We start from the raw sequence: 21,860 nt of genomic DNA, 5'->3' as shown, positions 1-21,860 counted from the left end.
TCCTCTAAAGAACTGGGTATTTTTCATTGCTTGGTTGCTATGAAGGGGTGGATGGACAAAGATGTCAGGATATCTGATTTGATGCAGCAATCATTTGATTCTGTATAGCAAATCATATGCTCCTATAGTTGTGTTGAGGGAGGCAGCAGGATTCAGTCGATAGGGTGCTGGATGGGGACTCTGGAGACTGGGGTTCTAGTCTTGGCTCTGTCACTGACCCCCTGTGAGCCCTTGGGCTAGTCGCTTCCTCTGTGCCTCTGTTTCCCAGTCTGTAAAATGGGGCTAATGATACTGACCTCCCTTGTAAAGTGCTTTGAGATCTGCTAAGTGCTATATAAGCAGGGGTGAGCTGCAGACGGTTCGCAACGGTTCGCGCGAACCGTTTGCTAAAATTAGACGCCGGACAGCGAACCGCTTGCTAAAGTTCTCTGTCCGGCGTCTAATTAATTCTGCCTCCACCTCCTGCCATGAAGCTCCTCCTTGCTTCTCCTCCCCCAGGGCTTCCCGCGAATCAGCTGTTCGCGCGGGAAGCCTGGGAGGGCTGAGAAGCAGGCAGGCTTCCCCGGCCCAGGAAGACGACCCTAAGGTAGGAAACTGGGGGGGGGGCGTGTGCCCTGGCCGCGACCCGTCCCCGCCTCCCCGGCCGCGACCCTGCCCGGCCCCGCGTCCCCGACTCCCCCTGAACCCCTCCCTGGCCGCCCGCCCGGCTCCGGCCGCACCCCCCCCGGCCCTGCCGTGCCCCCCCCTACCCGCCCCGGGTCCCCGCCCGACCCTCCCTGGCCGCATTCCCCCCCCCCCCGCGGCCCGCCCCCGCCCCCCCGGCCCCCGGTCCCCCCCCCCCCCCCGCGTTCCCGGCCCCGCGGTCGCGGCCCTGCCCGGCCCCCCCCCGCGTTCCCGGCCCCGCGTTCGCGGCCCTGCCCGGCCCCCCCCCCCCCGCGTTCCCGGCCCCGCGTTCGCGGCCCTGCCCGCCCCCCCCCCCCGCGTTCCCGGCCCCGCGTTCGCGGCCCTGCCCGGCCCCCCCCCCGCGTTCCCGGCCCTGCCCGGCCCCGCATTCCTGGCCCTGCCCGGCCCCCCCCCCCCCCCCCCGCGTTCCCGGCCCTGCCCGCCCCCCCCCCGGCCCTGCCGAGCCCCCACCTACCATGCCCGGCTCTGGACACGGCCCCCCACCTCCAGCCTGGCCTGGCCCCGTGGCTCCAGCCGCCCCTGCTGTTTTGCCAGGGGGCCGGGCTCCGGCAGCGCGGGTCTGGGCATGACGCCGGCTGCCCGGCTCCAGCTCTGGCCGCAGCCCTCCCTGGCTCCACCCGGCCAGCCACCTGGCTCCGGCCGCCGGGCTCCCTCCGCATCCTCCGGCTCCGGCCACGCGACTCCTGTCCTGGCCCAGCCACGTCCAGGCAGCGCGGTAAGGGGGCAGGGAGAGGGTGTTGGAGAGAGGGTAGGGGAGTTTGGGTGTGGGGGGGTCAGAGGGCAGGGAACAGGGGGATTGAATGGGGGCAAGGGTCCCGGGGAGCAGTCAGGAAAGAGCAGGGTTGGATGAGGTGGTGGGGGCACTCAGGGACAGAGAGAAGGGGTAGTTGTATGGGGTAGGGGTTCTGGGGGGCCATTGAGAATGAGAGGAGGGGTTGGGTGGGGCAGCAAGGGGTTAGTCAGGGGACAGGGAAGGGGGGGATGGGTCAGGGGTCTCGGAGTGTGTGTGTCAAGGAACATGAGGGGTTGGATGGGGCACGACCCCCCCCCCCCGGAGGGGGGGGGGAAGGAGGGAACCCGTTGTTAAAATTTTGGAGGGAGGAGGGAACCCGTTGTTAAAAATTTGGCAGCTCATCACTGTATATAAGAATTAACAATTGTATAATTTATTCCCAGTGTACTGGGAAGCAGGAAGCCTGTGTTTTTTGCCTATCAATAAAATGAGGATAATAATGCTTAGCTGTCACAGAAATGCTGAGTCTTAAATCATTAATGTTTGAAGAACACTTTTTGAGATCCTTGAGGGAAGGGACCCTAACAGTTAAATGCTGTTATAAATAAGGCTGGCCAGAAAATAAGACTTGTTCCATGAAACACTTTGAGGGTTCAATATTTGTCTTCGTTCCAATATGGAATGAAAACCTATTGAATGATTTTGTTTTTTAAAAAAAAACAAAAAAAGACCAAGACTTGCCCAATAGTCTGGTTTGAAACAGAGTCTCACATTCTAGGTGAGTGCTCTCACTGTCAGGCTAATGGTTATTCTGAGGCACACGTACACTCTGTATCCTTCCATCTCCCCAACCAGCCCTAGTTATAACCTCAGCTAGATTTGCAGTCAAAAGATGGTTGTCCCTGTATCTTTCTCTTCCACTATTCCCAGGGTAGGTGCTTTGCCTATTTAAAGAAACAAGCCAAGCCTGGAACGCTTTGCCACTTAACATTCATTAGCAGTTAGTGGCTATAGCATATTCAGGGTCAGGCATGTCTGCCTTAGGAGACCTTAGAAGTAAGACTTTCACTGTGGGTGTTCATATAATGGAATCTTAAAAAAAATTGGACGGAAGAGGAAAAAAAGAACCTGAGGAGTAACCATGGGATGGGGGTTTCCATAAACATTTTGCTTTTCTGCCCTAGGGCTCAATTGAGAAGCAATGCAGCAGCCAGTAACCCAGAAAAGAGGGAGGGAGAGAGACTGGGTGGTGAGTGTTAAGTGCCCCAAATTGGATTGTGTGGCTGAAAATTTGAGAGGCGTCCACTTTATTTTAGTCCTGTCAAACATGCGAATCACTGCAAAGGCATCTGCACATGTGAAGGAAGACAGAGGAATTCTGTTTCTCCTGTCCCGCTAAGCTCTCTTTGGTAAACTGGCACACACCCCAAAGGAGGAATGTTTCCATAACTGGAATTCAGACTGTCTGCTGGGTTTGAGTGCTGTTTTGCAACACTGCTCCCACTGAATGGTTTTCTAATTTGATTTGGCTAGCCAGTGTTGACAGGGCTAAATCACAAGTCTCCCCACCCATGCAGTGTTTTAAATGTTTGTATAGCACAGTGTATTGACACTTTTTTTACTTGCATAAAATAAACTGTGGGAGGGAAAGGGAGTGTTAACTAGCTGGAAATTGGCTGGTAATACCAGTAGCTAGTAATAATATTCCCAGAGCCAACTGTATAGCAGGCTTGAGGATATGCTCTCTAGGGAACAGTTCAGCCCTGGTGGGGCGGAGGGGATGTATTGGAGCAGTAGTTGCTGACTGGTCAATCCCGGAGACTCTCCCAGTTGATCGAGATCTGCAGTGGCTAAAAGTCTGGCGGCTCAGCAGGGCTGTCACTAAGGCAGGCTCCCTGTCTACCCTGGCCCCATGTTGCTCCTGGAAGCGGGCCCCCACAGCCCAGGGGGTGGGGCCAGGGATCTCTGTGTGCTGCTCCTGCCTGCAAGCACCACCCCTGCAGCTCCCATTGGGCGAGAATGGGGAACTGCGGCTAATGGGAGCTGTGGGGGTGGGGGCCTGCAGAGCGGCAGTGCACAGAGCCATGTGCCCCTTCCCCATGGGCTGCATTGGCCCCTTCCCGGTGTGGCATGGGGCAGGCAGGGAGCCTGCGTTTGCCCTGCTGCGCTGCCAGGAACTGACTAAGGTATATGCTGCCTGGTAGGAGCCCAACCCTGAGCCCCCTCCAAGACCCAGCACCCCATACCCCCTCCTGCAACCCGTGTCCCCTGCTGCACTCCACTACTCTGCCCGAGCCCGCAGCCCCCTCATACACCCAAACTCCCTCCCAGAGCTTGTACCCTCACCCCCTTGTGCACCTCCAACCCCCTGCCCCAGGCTCAGCCTGGAGCTCCCTCCCATATTCGAAACTCCTTGGTCCCAGCCCAGAGCCTGCTCCCGAACCCCAACCCCATCCTAGTGAAAGTGAGTGAGGGTCGGATAGAGCAAGTGATGGAGGATGGAGTGAGCAGGGCGGGGCCTTGGGGAAGGGGTGGGGTAGATCTTGGGTTGCACTTAAATTCAAAAAGTGATCTTGGCCATAAAAAGGTTGGAGACTACTGTGTTAGAGCTAGTAGATGTTAATTAACAATAGCTTCAGGGGAATTTCTCGTTATGGTTGACTTTGCACCTGGGAGTAAAGGGGGGTCTTACACTAGGGAATCTGTCTCATCCTTCATAGCCCCTATAGACCAAGCACCAGGGGCTCCTTGTATTCTTCCATTCCCAACCACCAGCTCCCTGTGCCCCACCTTCCCATCCCCTCTATTTCATGGGGCCCCTCGCAACTTCCTCGCAGGCAGCAGCTCTGTGTGCGCACCCCTTCCCTCCCTGTGCTAGGTGCTTTGTGTGACCCCCTTGGCCCATACCAGTTCCCCCATGAGGAGTTGTGTATCCCACTGTTTCCCCCATTGCAGGATTCCCACATGCTTACCTGTCATAGGGGATGTCTCCTCTGTAGTGTCTCATGCTGGCCTAGCAAGGCCCTGCAGACATATTTTCCTCAGTTTCCTCTACTGGGGTTTGCTGAAATAAACCACTCGCCTCCAGCAGCTTTACACAATATATACTTCTCTTGGGTTCAGTTTATACAGCTTTCCTCAAAAGCACCCCTTTCATGTCAGGGGTCTTCCCAGCCTTCCTCCTAGGGACTGGGGTTTTCCCTCAGGCAGTGCCCTGTGTTTCTTACTTCAGGACAGCTATGACTTTCCAGCGGCTCCTTCAGCTGGTCCCGGTCTCTAAGCAGCCCACCAGGGTTCAGCGAGGAGGCTGCCTCCTCCTGCTGGTGTCTGTGCTGAGAGCTGAGTCAGGATGTGTGCATGCAGCCCTCTTTCCCAGCCAATGGAAGTGCGGAGCCGGTGCTCAAGGTGGGGGGCAGTGCGCGGAGCCCTGTGGCCCCCCGCGCCTAGAGGGCAGCGCAGTGTTGGAAAAGGGGCGCAGCGCAGTGTTGGAAAAGGTAGGCACTAGCCTGCCTTAGCTGGGCAGCACTGCTGACGGGACTTTTAACGTCCCGGTCGGCGGTGCTGACTAGAGCAAGGTGACCCAGTGCTGGGTCATGACCCATGGTTTGAAAAACATTGGTCTAGTCCATTCCTCTGGTTTTTAGCAAGCACTATATACTCCTTCCTTGCTGTGGTTTCCCTGATCTAGCTGTAAGTCTCTAAATAAAGTGTTACACTCTTTGACTTGCAACTGTAGAAGGTTGGGCAGGTATGAACATCCATCTGTAGATGGGGATGGTGAGGTGCAGAGAAGTTAAGTGGCTTGCTCAATGTCATACATCATGACAGTGGCCGAGATGGGACTAGAATATAGGGCACAGGACTGGTAGGCAGGAGGCCTATCTACTGGACCTCACCACCCCATAATTTCTAAAGTTAAGCTTCCCCTTTTCCAAATGTGTATGTCCACTCTTTTTTGTATATGGTCTCTTGTTGACATCTTATTGGCAAAGGAAGAGACATTTAAATACAAAATCTCACACTTGACTCCAGCAGATGCTGGCAAGTGTCAGATACGTGAATGTGAACTATCGCTTTAAGATCACTGGTGTGTGTCAGTCATATAACAGTAGTAAGAAAGACTCTTATGATCAGTCTGTAGAGCGCAAAGAGTGTTCATTCACTGAGCATCTTGCAATCTAAGTTGGACAAATATGAATAGGGGATGGATGACTATTCAGGGACTGGGGAGAGACCCCCTGGGGAGTTTGTCCGCTGATGGGCACCCTTTAAGAACCTAGACAGGCAGGACATAGGAAGGGCATGTGAAAGAAGTGGGACTATGAAGGTGCTTGGTGCATGAGAGAAACTGTTCCAGGCATTACTGGTGCCAGGAAAGGAGAAGCTGATGAGATGGGCACAGAGGTGTGCAGAACATTGAAGGTGAGGTTAGAGACTCGAACTTCACTGGGAACAAGTGGAATAGCATTGTACCCCTTGCTGTGTTCCAGCTACTTGCTGAACATTGTTTTATAAGTGAGCTTTTCTTGAAATGTTTTTTTCCTTTTTTCCTTTTAAGTGAGAAGAGAAATGACCTAAACTAACTTTCAGCCTTTGAGGCCAAGGGCCGGAAGGAGGGCGAGGCCAGAAGTATGGCTGTGCCTAGGAATTTGCGAAGGCAGCCTGCAAATGGATCCCTTGTGTCCCATTGCACTCATCACCACATTGCTGTGTTCCTGCTTACCTTCTTCAGGTAGGTTGGCTGCTCCTGGATCCGCATGACATTTGTCCAGTTGAGTTTGGGGAGTGGATGTGTGGAGGGAAAGCAAGGGAGGATAAGAAGACCTGACCATTGGTTTTTATAAAAAGCCAAGTAGTAATAATGATGTGTGGAGGGAGGCACAGTGTCAGTAATGTTGTGCCGGAGTTTCCTGTGCATTCAAATAACGAAATGCATGTTCCCTGTGTGAATACTCACATAAATCAGTGATTTTCAACCTATGGTCCGTGGACCCCAGAAGGACCGCAGGCTATATCTAAGGGATCCACGAAAGGTGGTTGTTACCATAGAATAGTGGTCTTCAGGGCCAGCTAAGACCCTATTTTTTGGTGGAAGTTGAAGTACCTTAATGTGCAGTTAGATACTCTGGTTGTTAGTGTGGAGAGGAATGCGACTGTGGTCTGTGGACCACAGGGGTCTGCAGACTTGTATCTAGGATTTTCAAGGGGGACCGCAGCTCCATTCAAAATTTATTAGGGTTCCACAAATGAAAAAAAGTTGAAAACCACTGACATAAATAGTACTCATGATGAAGGACTTCACTGACCTGTCCATCTCCCTGCATGCAGAGTTACACTACAGAAGAGTGGAAGCAAGTGGAGTCTTCCAAAACCAGGGGAAAATAAATCCTCAATCCCAACAATGAGCACATTTAATGAGAGCTCCAACCAGTGTGAAGTGCTCTGCCAGTGCTATTGGTAGCTTCTTTCTCCTCTCTGCATTCTACACATGCAGAGTTCTGGAGGAAAGAGGATATCTGATGTGTCTTTAGATGAGAACCTATGGTGGTGATTAGCTGGGCAAGTGTTTTCGTGTGTGTGTGTTAAGTGTATATCCATTGGTGGACATTTCATCTCCCCCCTCCTTAAAAAAAAAAGATGATGATAATAATAATAATAATTCAGTCCCTCCAAATTGAGATGTCGATCACACTCCTAGGCCTGGCATTCCTCCCCACACTAACAACAATCAGAGTATGTAACTGCAAATTAGGGTGCTTCCACTCCCACCAAAAAATAAAGAATAGGTTCTTGGCTGGGCCCTGAGGCAGACTGTATGGAATTTTGGGTCCCTTTCACTTTCTGCTGCAGTGAAGATCTGTCAAACCTATGTGTGTTCACTCTCTGTCTTGCAGTTACTCCCTGCTCCATGCTTCCAGAAAGACGTTCAGCAATGTCAAGGTCAGCATTTCCAGCCAATGGACTCCTTCCGACATAAATACCACGGCCCTGGAGCTCCAGCCATATGAGGTGAGAACAGTCAGGACTATCAACCTAGCTGGCAAGTTTTAATACAGACACACGAATGCTAGTTTGTGAATGGTCCAACTCAGATATTGGTGCGAAAGAGAGAGATACCCCTTGCTACTTGAGTACTTGCATAGGTGGGAGTCTCAGGTGACTTAAAACAGTATATCCCCCACTATAGTCTCTGGACCACCAGTGGTCAGCAGAGCCTTTCGTAGTGAGCCACAGAGTGAAACTTTTTGAGAAGTTGGGGAGTCATGGTGTTGGGATGGGAACTGGGTCCACAGAAACATCTGTGTATGGTAATCAGCAGAATGCAAAAGATGGAAAACCCACTGACTGTAGCTTCAGGTGCCTGTGTGTGAAATGAGCAATGGAGGGAGTTGCAGCTCAGAAGCAGAGGTGTTAGTAACATCGTGGTTATGGTTTTGTCAGTAGTAGTGCTTTTATTTCCTTCTAGAAAGGACGGCTGACGTGGGAGAGAAGAAAACGGCTACAATCCAAGCTAGTTATGTGTAGCGGCCAAGATATTCCTAATAGGGTGCCTAAAACTAGGCTGCTGTGTCCACATTTAAACGCTTGAGTAAGTGACTGGATTTTCAGAAATGCAGAATTATCAGCAGCTCCCACTGCCTTTAAAATCCCAGTTCCTTGGTTGTGAATGAGAGCGTTGCCTTGTGATCAGTAGGACCGGGATTTGACCTTATGGAAGTCGATGTACTGTACTTGCTTCCATACAGTTGTACTGGATTTCCACGAGGGGTAAATGAGCACAGAACATGGCCTATTATCTTCTACAAGGCCTTCCCTGAGAGCCAGCTAAATATTTACTATGATAGGTGTGGGGTTTTTAGAGCAGCTGGCTGGCTAGGCCAGCAGAGAGAGGAATTTTGACTCTCTTCTTCCTCAGATTGCACATTTCCTAGGCTCCTATTTTTAGAATCACATGTTGGAAAAAAATACTTGTTCTCCCTTCCTTACTAACAGGTAATTGCCATTAAAGTGCAACACAAGTGGGATAGATCTACTTGTATTGGGAACACAAGAACTGCCTTATTGGATTGGACCCGTGGTCCATCTGGTCCAGTATCCTGTCTCCAACGATGGCCAGCACCAGATACTTTAGAGGAAGGTGCAAGAAGCCTTGTATATAACCTGCACATAAGGAAAACTTCTTCCTAGCCCCATGAGTTAGTTTGGATATTACCCTTCCAGACCTCTTGGGTAGTGGTGTTTCTTTAAATCCTTGCTACTGTAACTCTGAATGTTCTTGTTATCCATAGGCATGTCTGTTCCTTTGCTGAATTCTTGGCTAAAGGATAAATCATAAAAATCATAGAAATATAGGACTAGAAGGGACCTCAATAGGTCGTCTAGTCCAGCCTGCTGCACTGAGGCTGAACTAAGTATTATTTAGACCTGTGGTCTTCAACCTTATTTCATTTGCGGACCCTTAAAAAATTTCAAATGGAGGTGCGGCCCCTTTGGAAATCTTAGACATAATCTGCAGACCCTCAGGGCTCTGCGGACCACAGGTTGAAAACCACAGATCTAGACCATCCCTGACAGATGATTGTCTAACCTGTACTTAAAAACCTCCAATGATGGAGATTCCACAACCTCTCTAGATACTTTGTTCCAGTGGTTAACTACCCTGACAGGAAGTTTTTCTGAATTTCTAACCTAAATCTGCCTTGCTGCAATTTAATTTCATTACTACTTGTCCTGTCCTCAGAAATTAAGGAAAACAATTTATCCTCCTCCTCTTTATAACAAGCTTTTATATACTTAAATATGTATATATATTATGTTCCCCCCCTCAGTCTTCTCTTCTCCAGACTAAACAAACCCAGTTTTTTCAATCTTTCCTAGTAGGTCATATTTTCTAGACCTTTAATGATTTTTGTTGCTCTCCTCTGCACTTTTTCCAATTTGTCCACATCTTTCCCAAAGTGTGGTGCTCAGAGCTGGACACAGTATTCCAGCGGAGGCCTTATCAGTGCTGAGTTGAGTGGAAGAATTCCTTCTCATGTCTTGCTTACAACAATCCCAGGTGCAGTCCAGACCGCTGAGGGGTTGTCACCTCCTGCCGTGCAACCTTGGGTGCCTCACAATGCTTTGCTGTTGTGGCTTCCAACCGGGGCCGCTCTCAAACAGCTAAACAGCATTCAGGTCACACCGTTATTGTGTGTACAGCTACAGCCCTGGTCCAGCAACTCTGACCCCAGTAGCCTGTCAGCAACACACCAGCCACATTCAGGCTTCTACCAGCCTTGGTTAACATGTGCAGGGCGACCCCAACACTCTCCCAGTCCTGAATTTTCCCAAAAACTTATGTTGTGTACTGTCCAGCCCTCTCCTGGGCAGCTCAGAAATTAGAGGTTTGTTGCACCTGTAAGGGGTCATTATACAACAGTTTGCTACTTTAACTGGAGTTCCCCAAACAGTTCAGTTTAAACACAGCACTGGATTAGTTTTGATTTAAAAAAATAAAACACATTTGTTTAACTACAAAGAGAGATTTTAAGTGAGTACAGATATAGGGTATTAAAATCAGAAATGGTTACAGGAAAAAGAAAGATAAAACGCTTCCTAGTAGCTAAGACGTAACAAACTAGACTTGGCTCCAGGTAAAATCTTTACCACGTGTTCCAAGCAACATAATTGACCAAATTCTCAAGGCAGGATTTGCTCCCACACTCCAAAGGGCTGGTGCCTTTGTCATCTTAGGTGACAGAAAGAAAAAGAGAATCCCTGGGGTGTTTTTATCCCTCACTTTTATAGCCCAGTCACTCTTTGAAATGCATTTTCATGAGAGTTACCCTCGATTAAGTTCCTTCCCCCTGTGAAGACGGAGACTTAGAATCTTGTGGTGAAAAAGGTTCCATGTTGTTTGTTAAAATGCAGATCAATCTTTTCCTGCCCCCCCTTCATTGCCAAAGAATGGCCACTTGACCAGTGATTGCCAGTCAGCTTTGATGACACCCGGCTAGAGCTGTCAGCTTGTCCTTTGTCTTTGAGAAACAGGATTTTCCCAGACTTGTCTGGTAAATGGATTTCAGTCATAATTTCAGTTTATCTCCATAACTCTTAATATACACATTTTGTAGATAAACATTATACACATTTCACCATAATACTATTGACCCATGAGTTACTACTTTTCAAATGATATCTCATTAGGAATATTGTATACAAAGATTATTACAGTGGTGTGAATATAGGGGTTCATTCAGTCACAACATCTCAGACTGATGTTTGGGGGTTTTTTTTTGCAACAGTATTATAATTTTGACTCATATTTAGTTTGTAATCTCCTGTAACCCTCAGATCCTTTTCTGCAGTACTCCTTCCTAGGTAATCATTTCCCATTTTGTATTTATGCGATGGATTGTTCCTTCCTAAGTGTAGTATTTTGCATTTGTCCTTACTGAATTTTATCCTGTTTATTTCAGATCATTTCTCCAGTTTAAGATCATTTTGAATTCTAATCTTGTCCTCCAAAGCACTTGCAACCCCTCCAGCTTGGATGCCTTTGCGTAATAAGTGTAAAATGTAAAGTGTAAACTTTTGGAGTGTAATCTGTCTGGATCAGGGACCTTAGGTTTTTATTATGTTATAGTAAAGGGTCTAGCACACCTGTGAATGCTCTAAAATGAAGTATTGTGGATGTATATTCTACCCATTAATCAGTATTTAACCACTCATTCCCGATATTGCTAGCTCAGAATGCTGAGCATATAGTTTATTAATAGACTGACAGATGGATACTACTGACCTCTAGTGGCAGCAATAATTTTCTTCTTTCTTTACATTTTACACTTATTACGCAAAGGCATCCAAGCTGGAGGGGTTGCAAGTGCTTTACCTTTATTAATGAATCTCTTTTTTACACACCGCATTTTTTGGAAAACATAACTAAATAGAAGCCACATCTGTCAGCTGCTGCCTGGTCAGCTGAATAAGGCTAGCTGTGACCAGTACTTGGGTAGAAGGCACTCCAAATACAGCCAAGCCTGACCTGACTGTAGGCAGTGAGATGTGTGGAAGCACAGCTATCATTTACTATTACAGTAGTGCCTTAGGGCCACAATCCTAGATCAGAGCACCATTTTTCAAATGCTTAATTAAAAGGTGGTCCCTGCCTTGAAGAACTTGTTGTTGTATGGCAAAAACTAAAATGAAAGTTGAGCATAGGAAATGTCACCTTTAAGGCTGATCTGCCCCCTCTCTCCCCCCCCCTTATTCATTCCTTCTACTCTTCCTTCAAATCCATCCTCAAAGCTTCCTACTTTCAGCTCGTGTTCTGTCACTAATCTCATCTCTGGGACTACTGATTCCTCTGTTCTCTCCCTCCTCCTGGTCATTTCCTCTTACGTTATCCATTTAATATAGATTGCAAGATCCTGAGAGCCCAGGCATTATGTATAAAGCAGCATGTAGATCAGTAACATTGTTACCATAAATATTAATTGCAGTGTTTATTGCTCCTGGTGTGCTAGAAGTTAATTGAGGTCTCTAACAGGAAAAAAGTGCTTTTAATAGATTTTGAAGTCAAAGTTGATCCTGACTCAATCAATTAGCTAAAGCATTTCAGAGATGGGATGTTACTGGAACCAGGTATTTCTTGTGTATTGTAGATGAGATCTGTCTCTTTGGAAGACTCATGATGCAATTGCTTCTCTTTGTAGCTCTGGAACAGTAGCCATTTATTTCCCAATGCAGAAGAAGCCACTCTTTTCCTGGGGACGTTGGACACTATCTTTCTCTTTTCCTATGCTGTGGTGAGTAAAACTTAATCAGAGCTGCCAAAGTTTGGGTGGGAAGGATGGTGCGGATGACTCATCACGTTTGAGGGTGGAGGGACGGGATCTGCTCTCTGCTCCTGACTAACACCTAAGGGTTTGGGAAGTGAACAGATTCCCTTTGGCTACATTACTTTTGCCCTCACACCACATTGGATATGTTACATCTTTTAAGGGGTCTGCAAATAGGTTTAAGAGAAATACATCTACTTGAGAATTACATGCTGAATGCTCCAAATAGCAATGGCGAAAGGCTGTCAGCATATAATCTGCTTTAAATTTACCTTCTCTGTCCTCACAACCTCTTTCAGGTCTCCTAGAATCCATTACAGTCTCCAACACCATACATTAGCGGCATGTCACATCCACCACAAAGTCTGACATAGCAAGGAGCCAGACAGTAGAGGAGTTTGGGGAGGAGGGTTGTAGGATCAAATAAATGCCTTTTGCACTGGTATATTGCACAGATTTAGGGAGGCTTTTTCAAGTGGTTTTGTATCATGCAGGGTAACAAACAATCTGCAAAAGACACTTATTGGGCACCTCCCCCAATACTCTGGCTCCTTACTGAAGTCTGCTGTAGTAATTATGTGACATCATCTGCATGTGGTACATCATAGAATCATCATAGAATAGCAGGGTAGGACGGGACCTCAAGGAGGCCATTTAATCCAGCCCCCCCGCTCAAATTCCCCTGCCAGAATATCTCACAGGTGCATGGCAATTTGCACTTCAGGAGGCTTGAAAGGACTGTGGAAGATGGGGAGCTATATTTAAAGTAAAATATTTGCTGGTACATTTACCCTTGCTGTTTGGGAAACTTATTATATCACTCTAAAGTGAATGACATTTTCTTAACCTTTAAAGTCATATTTATAAAATTTGGCAAATTTCTTTACCGGTGTTATTAGTAACACCTTAGATTATTAAAGCTGAATTTTTAGAAATCTAAGCTTTCACTATTCTGTTTGCTTTGTGTTTATCTACAGTTGGACACCAAGAACAGACTTTTTGCTTCTGTTCATAGTCCGATCAATGTCACTTTCCTGATCTACTACACCAGCACAATGTTGCCATGTTTGCATTGCAAATGTTGCAGGAGAGCCTCTGTCAAAATAAAGTCATTGTGACTGAAATTTCAGTCGCCATAAGTTAATGGAAACACTTCTGTTTGTATTAGATCTTGTAAAAACAAACACCTCCACTAGACTTCTACACACCTGTTCTTGGGGTCAGATTTGAGCTCCCAGCATTCCTTCAACTCTTCTTACAGATCATGTTGAAAACAAATGTAAACTATGTGGCTTTGCTTAACATACTCATCTGTGTTCTTAGGGTCTCTTTGTCAGTGGCATAGTTGGGGATCGCCTGAATTTACGATGGGTCTTGTCTTTCGGCATGTGCTCCTCTGCTTTAGTGGTAAGTTGAAAAATGTCTGTTTCGGTGAAGCGTGATTATGTGAGTTAGAAACTCTCCTTCCCTCTAAAACACTTGGCTCTTGTTATGTTTAGAGTAGAATAGCAGAATTTATCTGACCCTAGCATGTGGGTGCAGGGGCTGGCATAGTAATAATACTTGCCCTAAACCCCAGTGCTTCCTAAGTAGCGTTATTAGGGGAGTGCCATGCTAAGCTGTTCAGAATGCCTCATTTTTATTTTATTTTTTGAACTTTGTGGCAAAAATAGTTTGTTTATGGAGTTCGGCGTTGGGCCAGACTTACTGTTTTGTATCATGACCAGAGTCTGAGGCCTGCAGAAGAGCACTTCCAACCCCAAAGCCTTCGTGGCAGTATGCATTTGTGTAAGGATATAGTGGAGACGTTTCTTCAAACATAGATGTTGTGACCTACTAAGATACGAACAAGAGTTGCTTGAATATGAGGAGCCCAAATCTGGGCCTACACATTCTCTTCTTCAGTCTGTTTTCTGTGTGTATCAGGACTGTTTTCCAAACCCACATAACTTTTTAAAATGGCTTTCCTTCCAAATAAATCCTTCCTTTTCGTTTCTCTTACAAGAAAACACTAACATTAATAAACTAGTATTAACTTACTTGATTTTGCAGCTGGCCGTGGGTGAAATAAATCAGAAGGAATATCTGAAAGGAAAGACTTCTTCAGTTTCAAGCTTCCATGGATAAACACTGAATGTATTTTATCTTATTGAGTTTTTAATCATTAACCTTACATGTCTATGCCCATACCTTAATTCATCTCAATGACTGGGAGACCTGTTGGTGGATTATTACATTTTGCAAATATGGATAAAAACACTTGTATAAATCAAGTATATTGCATCACAAAGCATGCTTTGTTTATCCTGGATAGTGCAGGTTAGGGCTAAAGTTTCTGTCAGTCCCACATGATATTCTTATAAGCAAACTAGGGAAATGCGGTTTTGATTAAATTATTGTAAGATGGGTGCACAACTGGTTGAAAAATCATATTCAGAGAATAGTTATCAGTGGTTCACTGTCAAACTGGTTCCCTGTCCAGAGGGAGCAAGAAAAGAGGTGTAGAAAACGTGGCCTGTGAGGAAAGGTTGAAAGAACTTGGCATGTTTAGGGCATGTCTACACTATAAGTGCTACGGCAGCAGCTACGCTGTTGTAGTGTAGACACTTGCTACAGCAATGGAAGGGGTTTTTCCATTGCTGCAGTTAATCCACTCCCTCAAGAGTTGACAGAAGAATTCTTCCACTGACCTAGTGATATTAACACTGGGGTAAGGTCATCTTAACTATGTGTCTCAGGGGTCTGAATTTTTCACATCCATGAGCAGCGTAGCTAGATCGACCGAAGATTTAGGTACAGACCAGGCCTCAATCTAGAGAAGACTGGGGGTCTGAGAGGGACTGTTAATCTTCAAATATGTAAAAGGTATAAAGAGGACAGCGATCAATTTTTGTTCTTCGTGTTCATTGAGGGCAGGACAAGAAGTAATCAGTTTATTTTACAGCAAGGGGGATTTAGGTTAGATATTAGGAAAAACTTTCTAACTATAAGGATAGTTAAGGTCTGGAATAGGTTACCTGGGAAGGTTTTTGAGAAAAGGTGAACCAAACACCTGGCAAGGGTGTTCTAGGTATACTTAATCCTGCCGCAGTGTGGGAGGATGGAGGTTTCTTTCAGCCGTACACTGCTGAGATTCTATACTTGTTATGCTCCCTAATGTTCTAGTAAAAGTACAGTCATCATCTGTTATATTGGTGATGATTTTGTAATTTGAGACCTGACTATAGCACTCTTCGCTATTAAGTGTTTGCTGATAAACACTGTGAAACCACTGTAGGTTTTTTGCAGGGGTTTATGCATCAGTAAAGTGGGAATTAGTGAGACTTTCCTGTATTTCAGTATTGTTGCATATTTAATTTGACAGGTGTTTTGTCCATCAGTCTTTGATTCAAGTTTTATTTTCGTAAATTAATGGCAACCACTACTCCTGGGGTGGGCTGTAACTAAGCTGAGTACCACACTTGGAAGGGAGGCACGTTTAGATGCTGCAGGACTTGCTGTTGGTGACTCAGCAGGTGGTACTGTTACCTCTGAGTCACCACTGAACATTGTCTGAGCATGGTATTAGGAACACCTGAGTTGTTGGAGATGCTGTCACTTGAATGAAATGTAAAACATAGGCTTTGAACCACTTCCTCTCCCCGCCGCCCCCTTTCAGTTTTGCGTTGACACTTCCGGTCAGCCTGGAAGATTTGTAGCAGGATCACAGTTCTTCTCTCTTTTCCCCACAGGAATTTGTATTCGGCACTCTCACAGAATGGCTGCATTTCTACAACAAATGGTTCTACTGCTGCCTATGGGTTGTGAATGGCTTGCTGCAGTCCACTGGCTGGCCCTGTGTTGTTGCCATCATGGGCAACTGGTTTGGAAAAGCTGGGTACTTGGTATTTCTCCTTGGTTTAGTAGCTTATCTGTGATGCAGAACAGCAGTTTCGGCTGAATTCCCAAACCAAAACAATTCTCTGGCAAATCCTGTTATGGTGGCTAAACGAGAACGTGCTTACCTATTGTAACCTAAGCATCGACAGGCAGTAAATGAATAGTGAACGACAGAACTCTTACATGTCCCAAACAAACAATAAACAAACTACTCTTATCAGATATAAAATACAGTAATGCATATTTCTTCACTACATAACAGCTTTAACTCTGACAACATAGTTTTCATTTTGGGTCAGATTAAGGCTGTTGTATTGTGCCAAAACTTGCATTATTTTTTGGGCTTTGTTTCCCCTTGTAAAATGGGGATAATGATATTGACCTCCCTTTGTAAAGTGCTTTGAGATCTAGGGATCAAAAAGGTTCTATAAGAGCTGGGTATCATTATTATATGTTTTCTGCTCTTTGTTGATTTGGCCATTGACATATATTAAACTCAGTTTGAACTCACAATTGCAATGACTGTGATTACACACAGAGTGCGCAACTGCACAGCTAAATTATTGGAAAATCTGGCCCATAAAGTGTTGTCATTAGATTTAGGTGTTCTGAAGGCTGTTTCAGAACACCTAAGGTAGGGCAACAGCAGGTCACATTCATAAGGGTTAGATAGAAACTTTGACCTGTTGTAGAATCAGAATTTGTCACATTTATCCACGTAAATCTATCCTGTGTCCTCTGGTCTGGTGTCGTGACACCACTGACCTAGACCTTGGTTTGACTCAAGTGAAACAGAATGGGACATGATAGATAAACTTGTCTATCATGAGCTGATTATTTTACAGTATATTTTATTTTAAATGAAGCTGCTTCTGTGTGTGGGGAGGCGGGGGGAGTGGTGGTGGTGGAGAATTTAATACTGTTACATATCAGTTAAAGCCAGTGTTAACGCTCTATCTTCTCTGTGTCTCTCTCTCTCCCTTTCCCCCCCCTCCATTTTGCTGTGCTTTCTCAGGAGGGGTTTTGTTTTTGGACTCTGGAGTGCCTGTGCATCAGTGGGGAACATTCTGGGAGCATTCCTTGCCTCCTGTGTTCTGCAGTATGGCTATGAGGTGAGTAGTTGCTGTCTGACTTGGAATTGTGCGTAGGGGCTGTCTTATCCCAGGGAGTCTTTCCCTGTCTCTGGCCCACTGAGACCAGATGAGCAGATAAATGTGTTTTTGTTTTTGTTTTTCTTTCCCATGTCTATGAGGGAACTCTGCTCCCTATATCTTTGTGGCGACAGGTGGTAGACAGAGCATAGTAACCCTCTCCTTTCCTTCTCAACTCCAGAGAGTACAGAATATTGCATGAGATTTGGAGGGGCTCTGTCTCTTTAAAACTTACCCATTGTGTGTGTGTGGGAGGGGGGACACGACATTTAGTCCCTTTAAAACTTACCCATTTCTGCTGAGCCCGTATGTTATGGTCACCTACCATCTTCCTGACTTGGGAGAGGACAAAGTGATGTTTGGAGCCAAATCTAATGCTGCATGTCAGTTGGCTGACAGACACTGCTGTTAAGCAGTGGTGAGGCAAGGACAGGGCCGGATTAACACATAGGCTAAGAAGGCCATAGCCTTAGGCCCTCCTATTTTTAGGCCCTACTTTAAGCCTAATTTTTAGACTCTACTGTAGGCCCTGCATTCCATATTGAAGTAACAGCTGAGCGACGGTAGCAGAACCATTGGGAAATGCTTTGTCTCATTAGATATTGCTTTGTACAAATTAATCCATCAAGACTGTGAATTCAATTTATGGTGGTTGTGATTTTGTCTTTGTGGGCTAAGTAAGTGTTTGTGGGCCCAAGCAATATAGAACCTTGTACACAATAGGCCTACACTGGATAATAGAAACCATGTCGAAGAAAGGAGGATGGCAGAAATTGAAGGCGGCCAAAGAAAGACCGCAAAGACAAGATGTAGTACTGAAAGGTATTCCTTCATTCCTAACGTTTTTTCCTCCTACTAAGTCTGGTGGTGAGGAAGTCCAGGCGAATACCAGCCCACGTGAACCTGCTGCGCCTGCGCTTGATGAAAAGGAGCAGCCTCCTGTGACTTCTCTAGCTGCAGTCTCACCCCACCCCTCTCAAGACTTTCCCAGTGATAGTAATATAAAAAAATCCTTCTCCAGTCATCCGGGCACGTGGGACATGACTTTTCAAGATCTCATTTCATATTAGACTGAGAAGAGCTCACAGAAATGCCAGAATCTAGATGCTGACTTGTGATTGACAAAGCGAGAGTACACCAATCAAATCCTTATCTGACCAAATCAATGTTTGAATATGCGAAGCCTAACAAACAGATTGGCAAGCGAGAATGGCTCATCTATTTGCCTTTTTAAAAAAAAAAGTGTTTTTATTGCCGCCTGTTTTCTGAAGTGGAGGTTGTTCTGCAAAGGCTTCAGTGGTTGGACGAATACTGCATACATGACCAATCATACAATGAGTGAGCAGCATACATTGTCAGTCAGCAGCTACCATGCCCGATAGAAAGTTAGTGGTAGAATTGATACCCGAATGGAAAACCAGTTTTTGGAAGATTGTGCTTATTGGAAGAACATTCTCTGACGCACAGTTGAAAGCAGTTTTTCTTGCTAAATGTGGTCTGCCATTCCGTGGCTCCAGTGAGACTGTTGGATCGAAACACAATGGCAATTACCTTGGTGTTCTAGAGCTAATTGCTAAGTTTGACCCTTTCTTAACTCAGCACATCAGATGAGATTGAAGACGTGGGATATTTTTCAGTGTCTGTCGACTCAACTCTGGATGTGTCACATGTAGATCAGCTGACTGTCATCTTGCGTGATGTGCTACCCCGCAGACCAGTTGAGCATTTCATGACCTTCATAAACATCACCAACCACACGGGAGAAACTTGCCTTGTACCTACGTGATTTCCTCACCGAAAATGGGATTGACATCCGCCTTTGTCGTGGCCAAAGCTATGATAATGCAAGTAATATGAGTGGCAAATATTCAGGGATGCAGGCAAAGATAAAAGAGCGCCATGCTTTGGTTGATTACATACCACGTGCTGCTCACTCACGCAACCTTATTGGCCAGTCTGCCATGGATTGTTGTGTTGAAGCAGGTTTTTTTTTTTGGTTTTGTCCAAGAATTGTTTTAAAAAAAAAAAAAAAAATTCTCTGCATCAACCAGTCGTTGGTTGATTCTTAGAGATTAACTACCAAAGGGATGCCCAGTGCCCAAATCACTCTCAGGGACATGGTGGAGTGCCAACGCTAAAGCTGTGAATGCAGTTGTTCTGGGAAACCCTAACATCCTTGAAGCGCTAGAGAGCATCAAGGATGATGAATCTAAAAAATCAGCAACAAGAAAAGATGCAGTGCTCACTTTGGAAACTGGTATTTTGTGGTCTGGAATGATATACTTCAGCCATTCAGCAGGTGCAGTCTAAGCTTGCAAAGTGCTCAAGTTGATCTTTCCACTCCTGTAAACCTAGTGAGGAGTCTTGGAACTGTTCTTCAACAAATGCAGGATAGCTTTGAGTATGAAATTCAGGGGGTTGCAAGTATTGCTAACCATGAGTAGAAGTCAGCCAAATGCTGCAAAAGACAGAAGACATACGATGATGCTACTGCCCACTCATTCAGTGACAAGGAGGCCTTCAAAGCTAATACCTTCATCACAATCATTGACAAACTGAAAAGTTAATTGGAACATCGGCTCAAGGCTTATGAAAATACTGACAAAACCTTTAGTGTGCTGACAAATTTTTCGCCAAACATTTCAAGCTCTGACGTCAGTGAAGGTATCAAATGTGTCAGAAATAGCCAGATGATCTCCCAATAGATTTTACTAAATAATTTCTTCAATTTGTTGAATTCGCATCACTCTCAGATAGAGAGAGAAAAGGTGACGAAAGCAAATCGTATTTGTACGTACCGAGTTATCACTGAATCCAGTGTGATAGAATGTTTCGTAAATGTTGAAACTTCATTATGCCTGTATTTGTCACTAATGATCACTAGCTGTAGTGGAGAATGTTCCTTCTCTCTTCTAACCAGGGTCAAAAATTCCTCCGATCCACCATGACTCAAGAGCATCTCAGTGCTTTGTCCCTCTTGAGCATTGAGAATGAAATCGTCAGGTCTTTGAATTACGATGACATCATTCATGACTTTGCCACAGCTAAAACTGGTGGGGGGGGATTTTGTTTGAAGAATTGAGTGTAGTGAGAGTAGAATTATCTTAATTTTACATAAATATGTAAATACATATGTAGATAAATGTTTGATTTCATAATTTTTGTGCAATATGTAATTCATACTTAGACCCTTCCCTCTCATTAGTGTTAGCCCTCATAACCTTAATCCGGCCCTGGGCACGGACATCCATCAGGGTGTGGGGATGGGCATCCCACTGCTTCAGGGAGCATTTAATAAGGATTAGCAATTAATATGGCCTCTTATAGAAATAGACCCAAATTATGATATAGTTAAGGTAGCAAAACAGCTTTCATTATAACCACCTGTTTTCAGCCACTCTCAGCTTCCCAAAACATCCACCTTTTGGGCTGGAATTGTCTATTCTTGGCTTCCTCCTGGAGGTAAACACTTTTTGAAAGTTTGAGTAAAATACCTTCAACTGTTTTTGTGTTACGGACCAGTAAAAATTTCCCTTCCTACTACATATTTTTATATATACTTTTAAAGAGGTTAGGCTGAAATTTGAAATGTAGTTCTCACTGTGGAGTTTGTGCTTTCCTTCTCTTTTGGGGACGGGATATAAAAATAATCAGTGCTAAGGTCAATCTGACTGTGCTCAGTGAGCATCTTGTAAGATTTTTAGCGGAGTCTAAGAAAACTGAGCCTCCGTTATGACATCCCTGTACCTGCCTGGCTTGAGCAGGTACAATCTTGTGCTTGAGAACAATAGTATTGTACTTAAAAACAAAACTCCTCCCCCAACTGCCAACCATCATTTGAGTAAAAAATAGTTCCTTCAGGTAGACATATTTATTGATTTTTGAGTTCTATAGGATAAAAGAACTGCTCTCCCGTGCTCTAGGTGTCCTTGACAATATTGAAATATAAAAGTATTATAAGTTACAACTTGATCTCCAGCACTTCTCCACCCCACAATGGCCAAGCAACAAAAAGATGTTAAACCCACCGTATCACCAAAAGCCAGGGAGAAAAGAAAAGGGGTTTGCATTGTGGCTTAAAGGCCAGACGTAAGCTGGTTTGGACCAAGTTTGGGGAAGATCTTCAAAGTCAAGGACCCTTCACGGAGAACCCCCTGTTGGCAGCCTTTTCTCTCTTATACCGAGGAGGCTCCAGCACGAGCATGTCCACTGACTGCAACTCCAGTCTTCACCTTTTGGACAATACAACCTGATTTGAGGAGTTCTCTCCTTGTCTGCCCACCCCTGCCCCTTGTAAAGCAATATTATATAGCTAGTGACCTGAGAACAAGGCAGTATTTATGGACTAAATACACACATCTCCAATATTCACTCTCATGGAAATCTTAAATGCAGCAGAGTGTAAAGGGAGGAATGTTCATGTGCTCTGCTCATGTGGCTGAAGGTCCTTATTGCACAAACTTGAAAAATAGTATAGAAATACAATAGCTTATTTTAATTTATTTCCCTCTGCCAACAGGAAGCTAAGCTCCAGGAACATTAGTTAGGGGTCACCCTTCTGAATGGTAGATGCCTGTACGTACTCTGTCT

The 21,860-nt window shown here is 45.5% G+C and overlaps 1 protein-coding gene across 3 annotated transcripts in view; it reads left to right on the top strand.

Annotated features, from left to right (window-relative positions):
• SLC37A3 (solute carrier family 37 member 3) overlaps positions 1–21,860 on the top strand; it is a 39,831-nt gene that overhangs the window by 2,258 nt on the left and 15,713 nt on the right. For 2 of the 3 annotated variants that reach the window (XM_044989197.1, XM_044989190.1), the window contains exons 2-7: positions 5,976–6,149; positions 7,312–7,426; positions 12,115–12,207; positions 13,564–13,647; positions 15,972–16,117; positions 17,135–17,231. In XM_044989197.1, coding sequence (XP_044845132.1) covers positions 6,049–6,149; positions 7,312–7,426; positions 12,115–12,207; positions 13,564–13,647; positions 15,972–16,117; positions 17,135–17,231 — 636 coding nt within the window. In that variant the 5' untranslated portion in view covers positions 5,976–6,048. Of the gene's footprint in view, positions 1–2,645; positions 2,667–5,975; positions 6,150–7,311; positions 7,427–12,114; positions 12,208–13,563; positions 13,648–15,971; positions 16,118–17,134; positions 17,232–21,860 lie in introns of those variants that run through there. The other variant, XM_044989203.1, reaches the window with a different exon arrangement.

This window comes from Mauremys mutica, chromosome 1 (assembly GCF_020497125.1).
Source record: "Mauremys mutica isolate MM-2020 ecotype Southern chromosome 1, ASM2049712v1, whole genome shotgun sequence".
In the NCBI taxonomy this organism is placed as follows: Eukaryota; Metazoa; Chordata; order Testudines; family Geoemydidae; genus Mauremys; species Mauremys mutica.
This window is presented reverse-complemented; position numbering and strand designations above follow the sequence as displayed.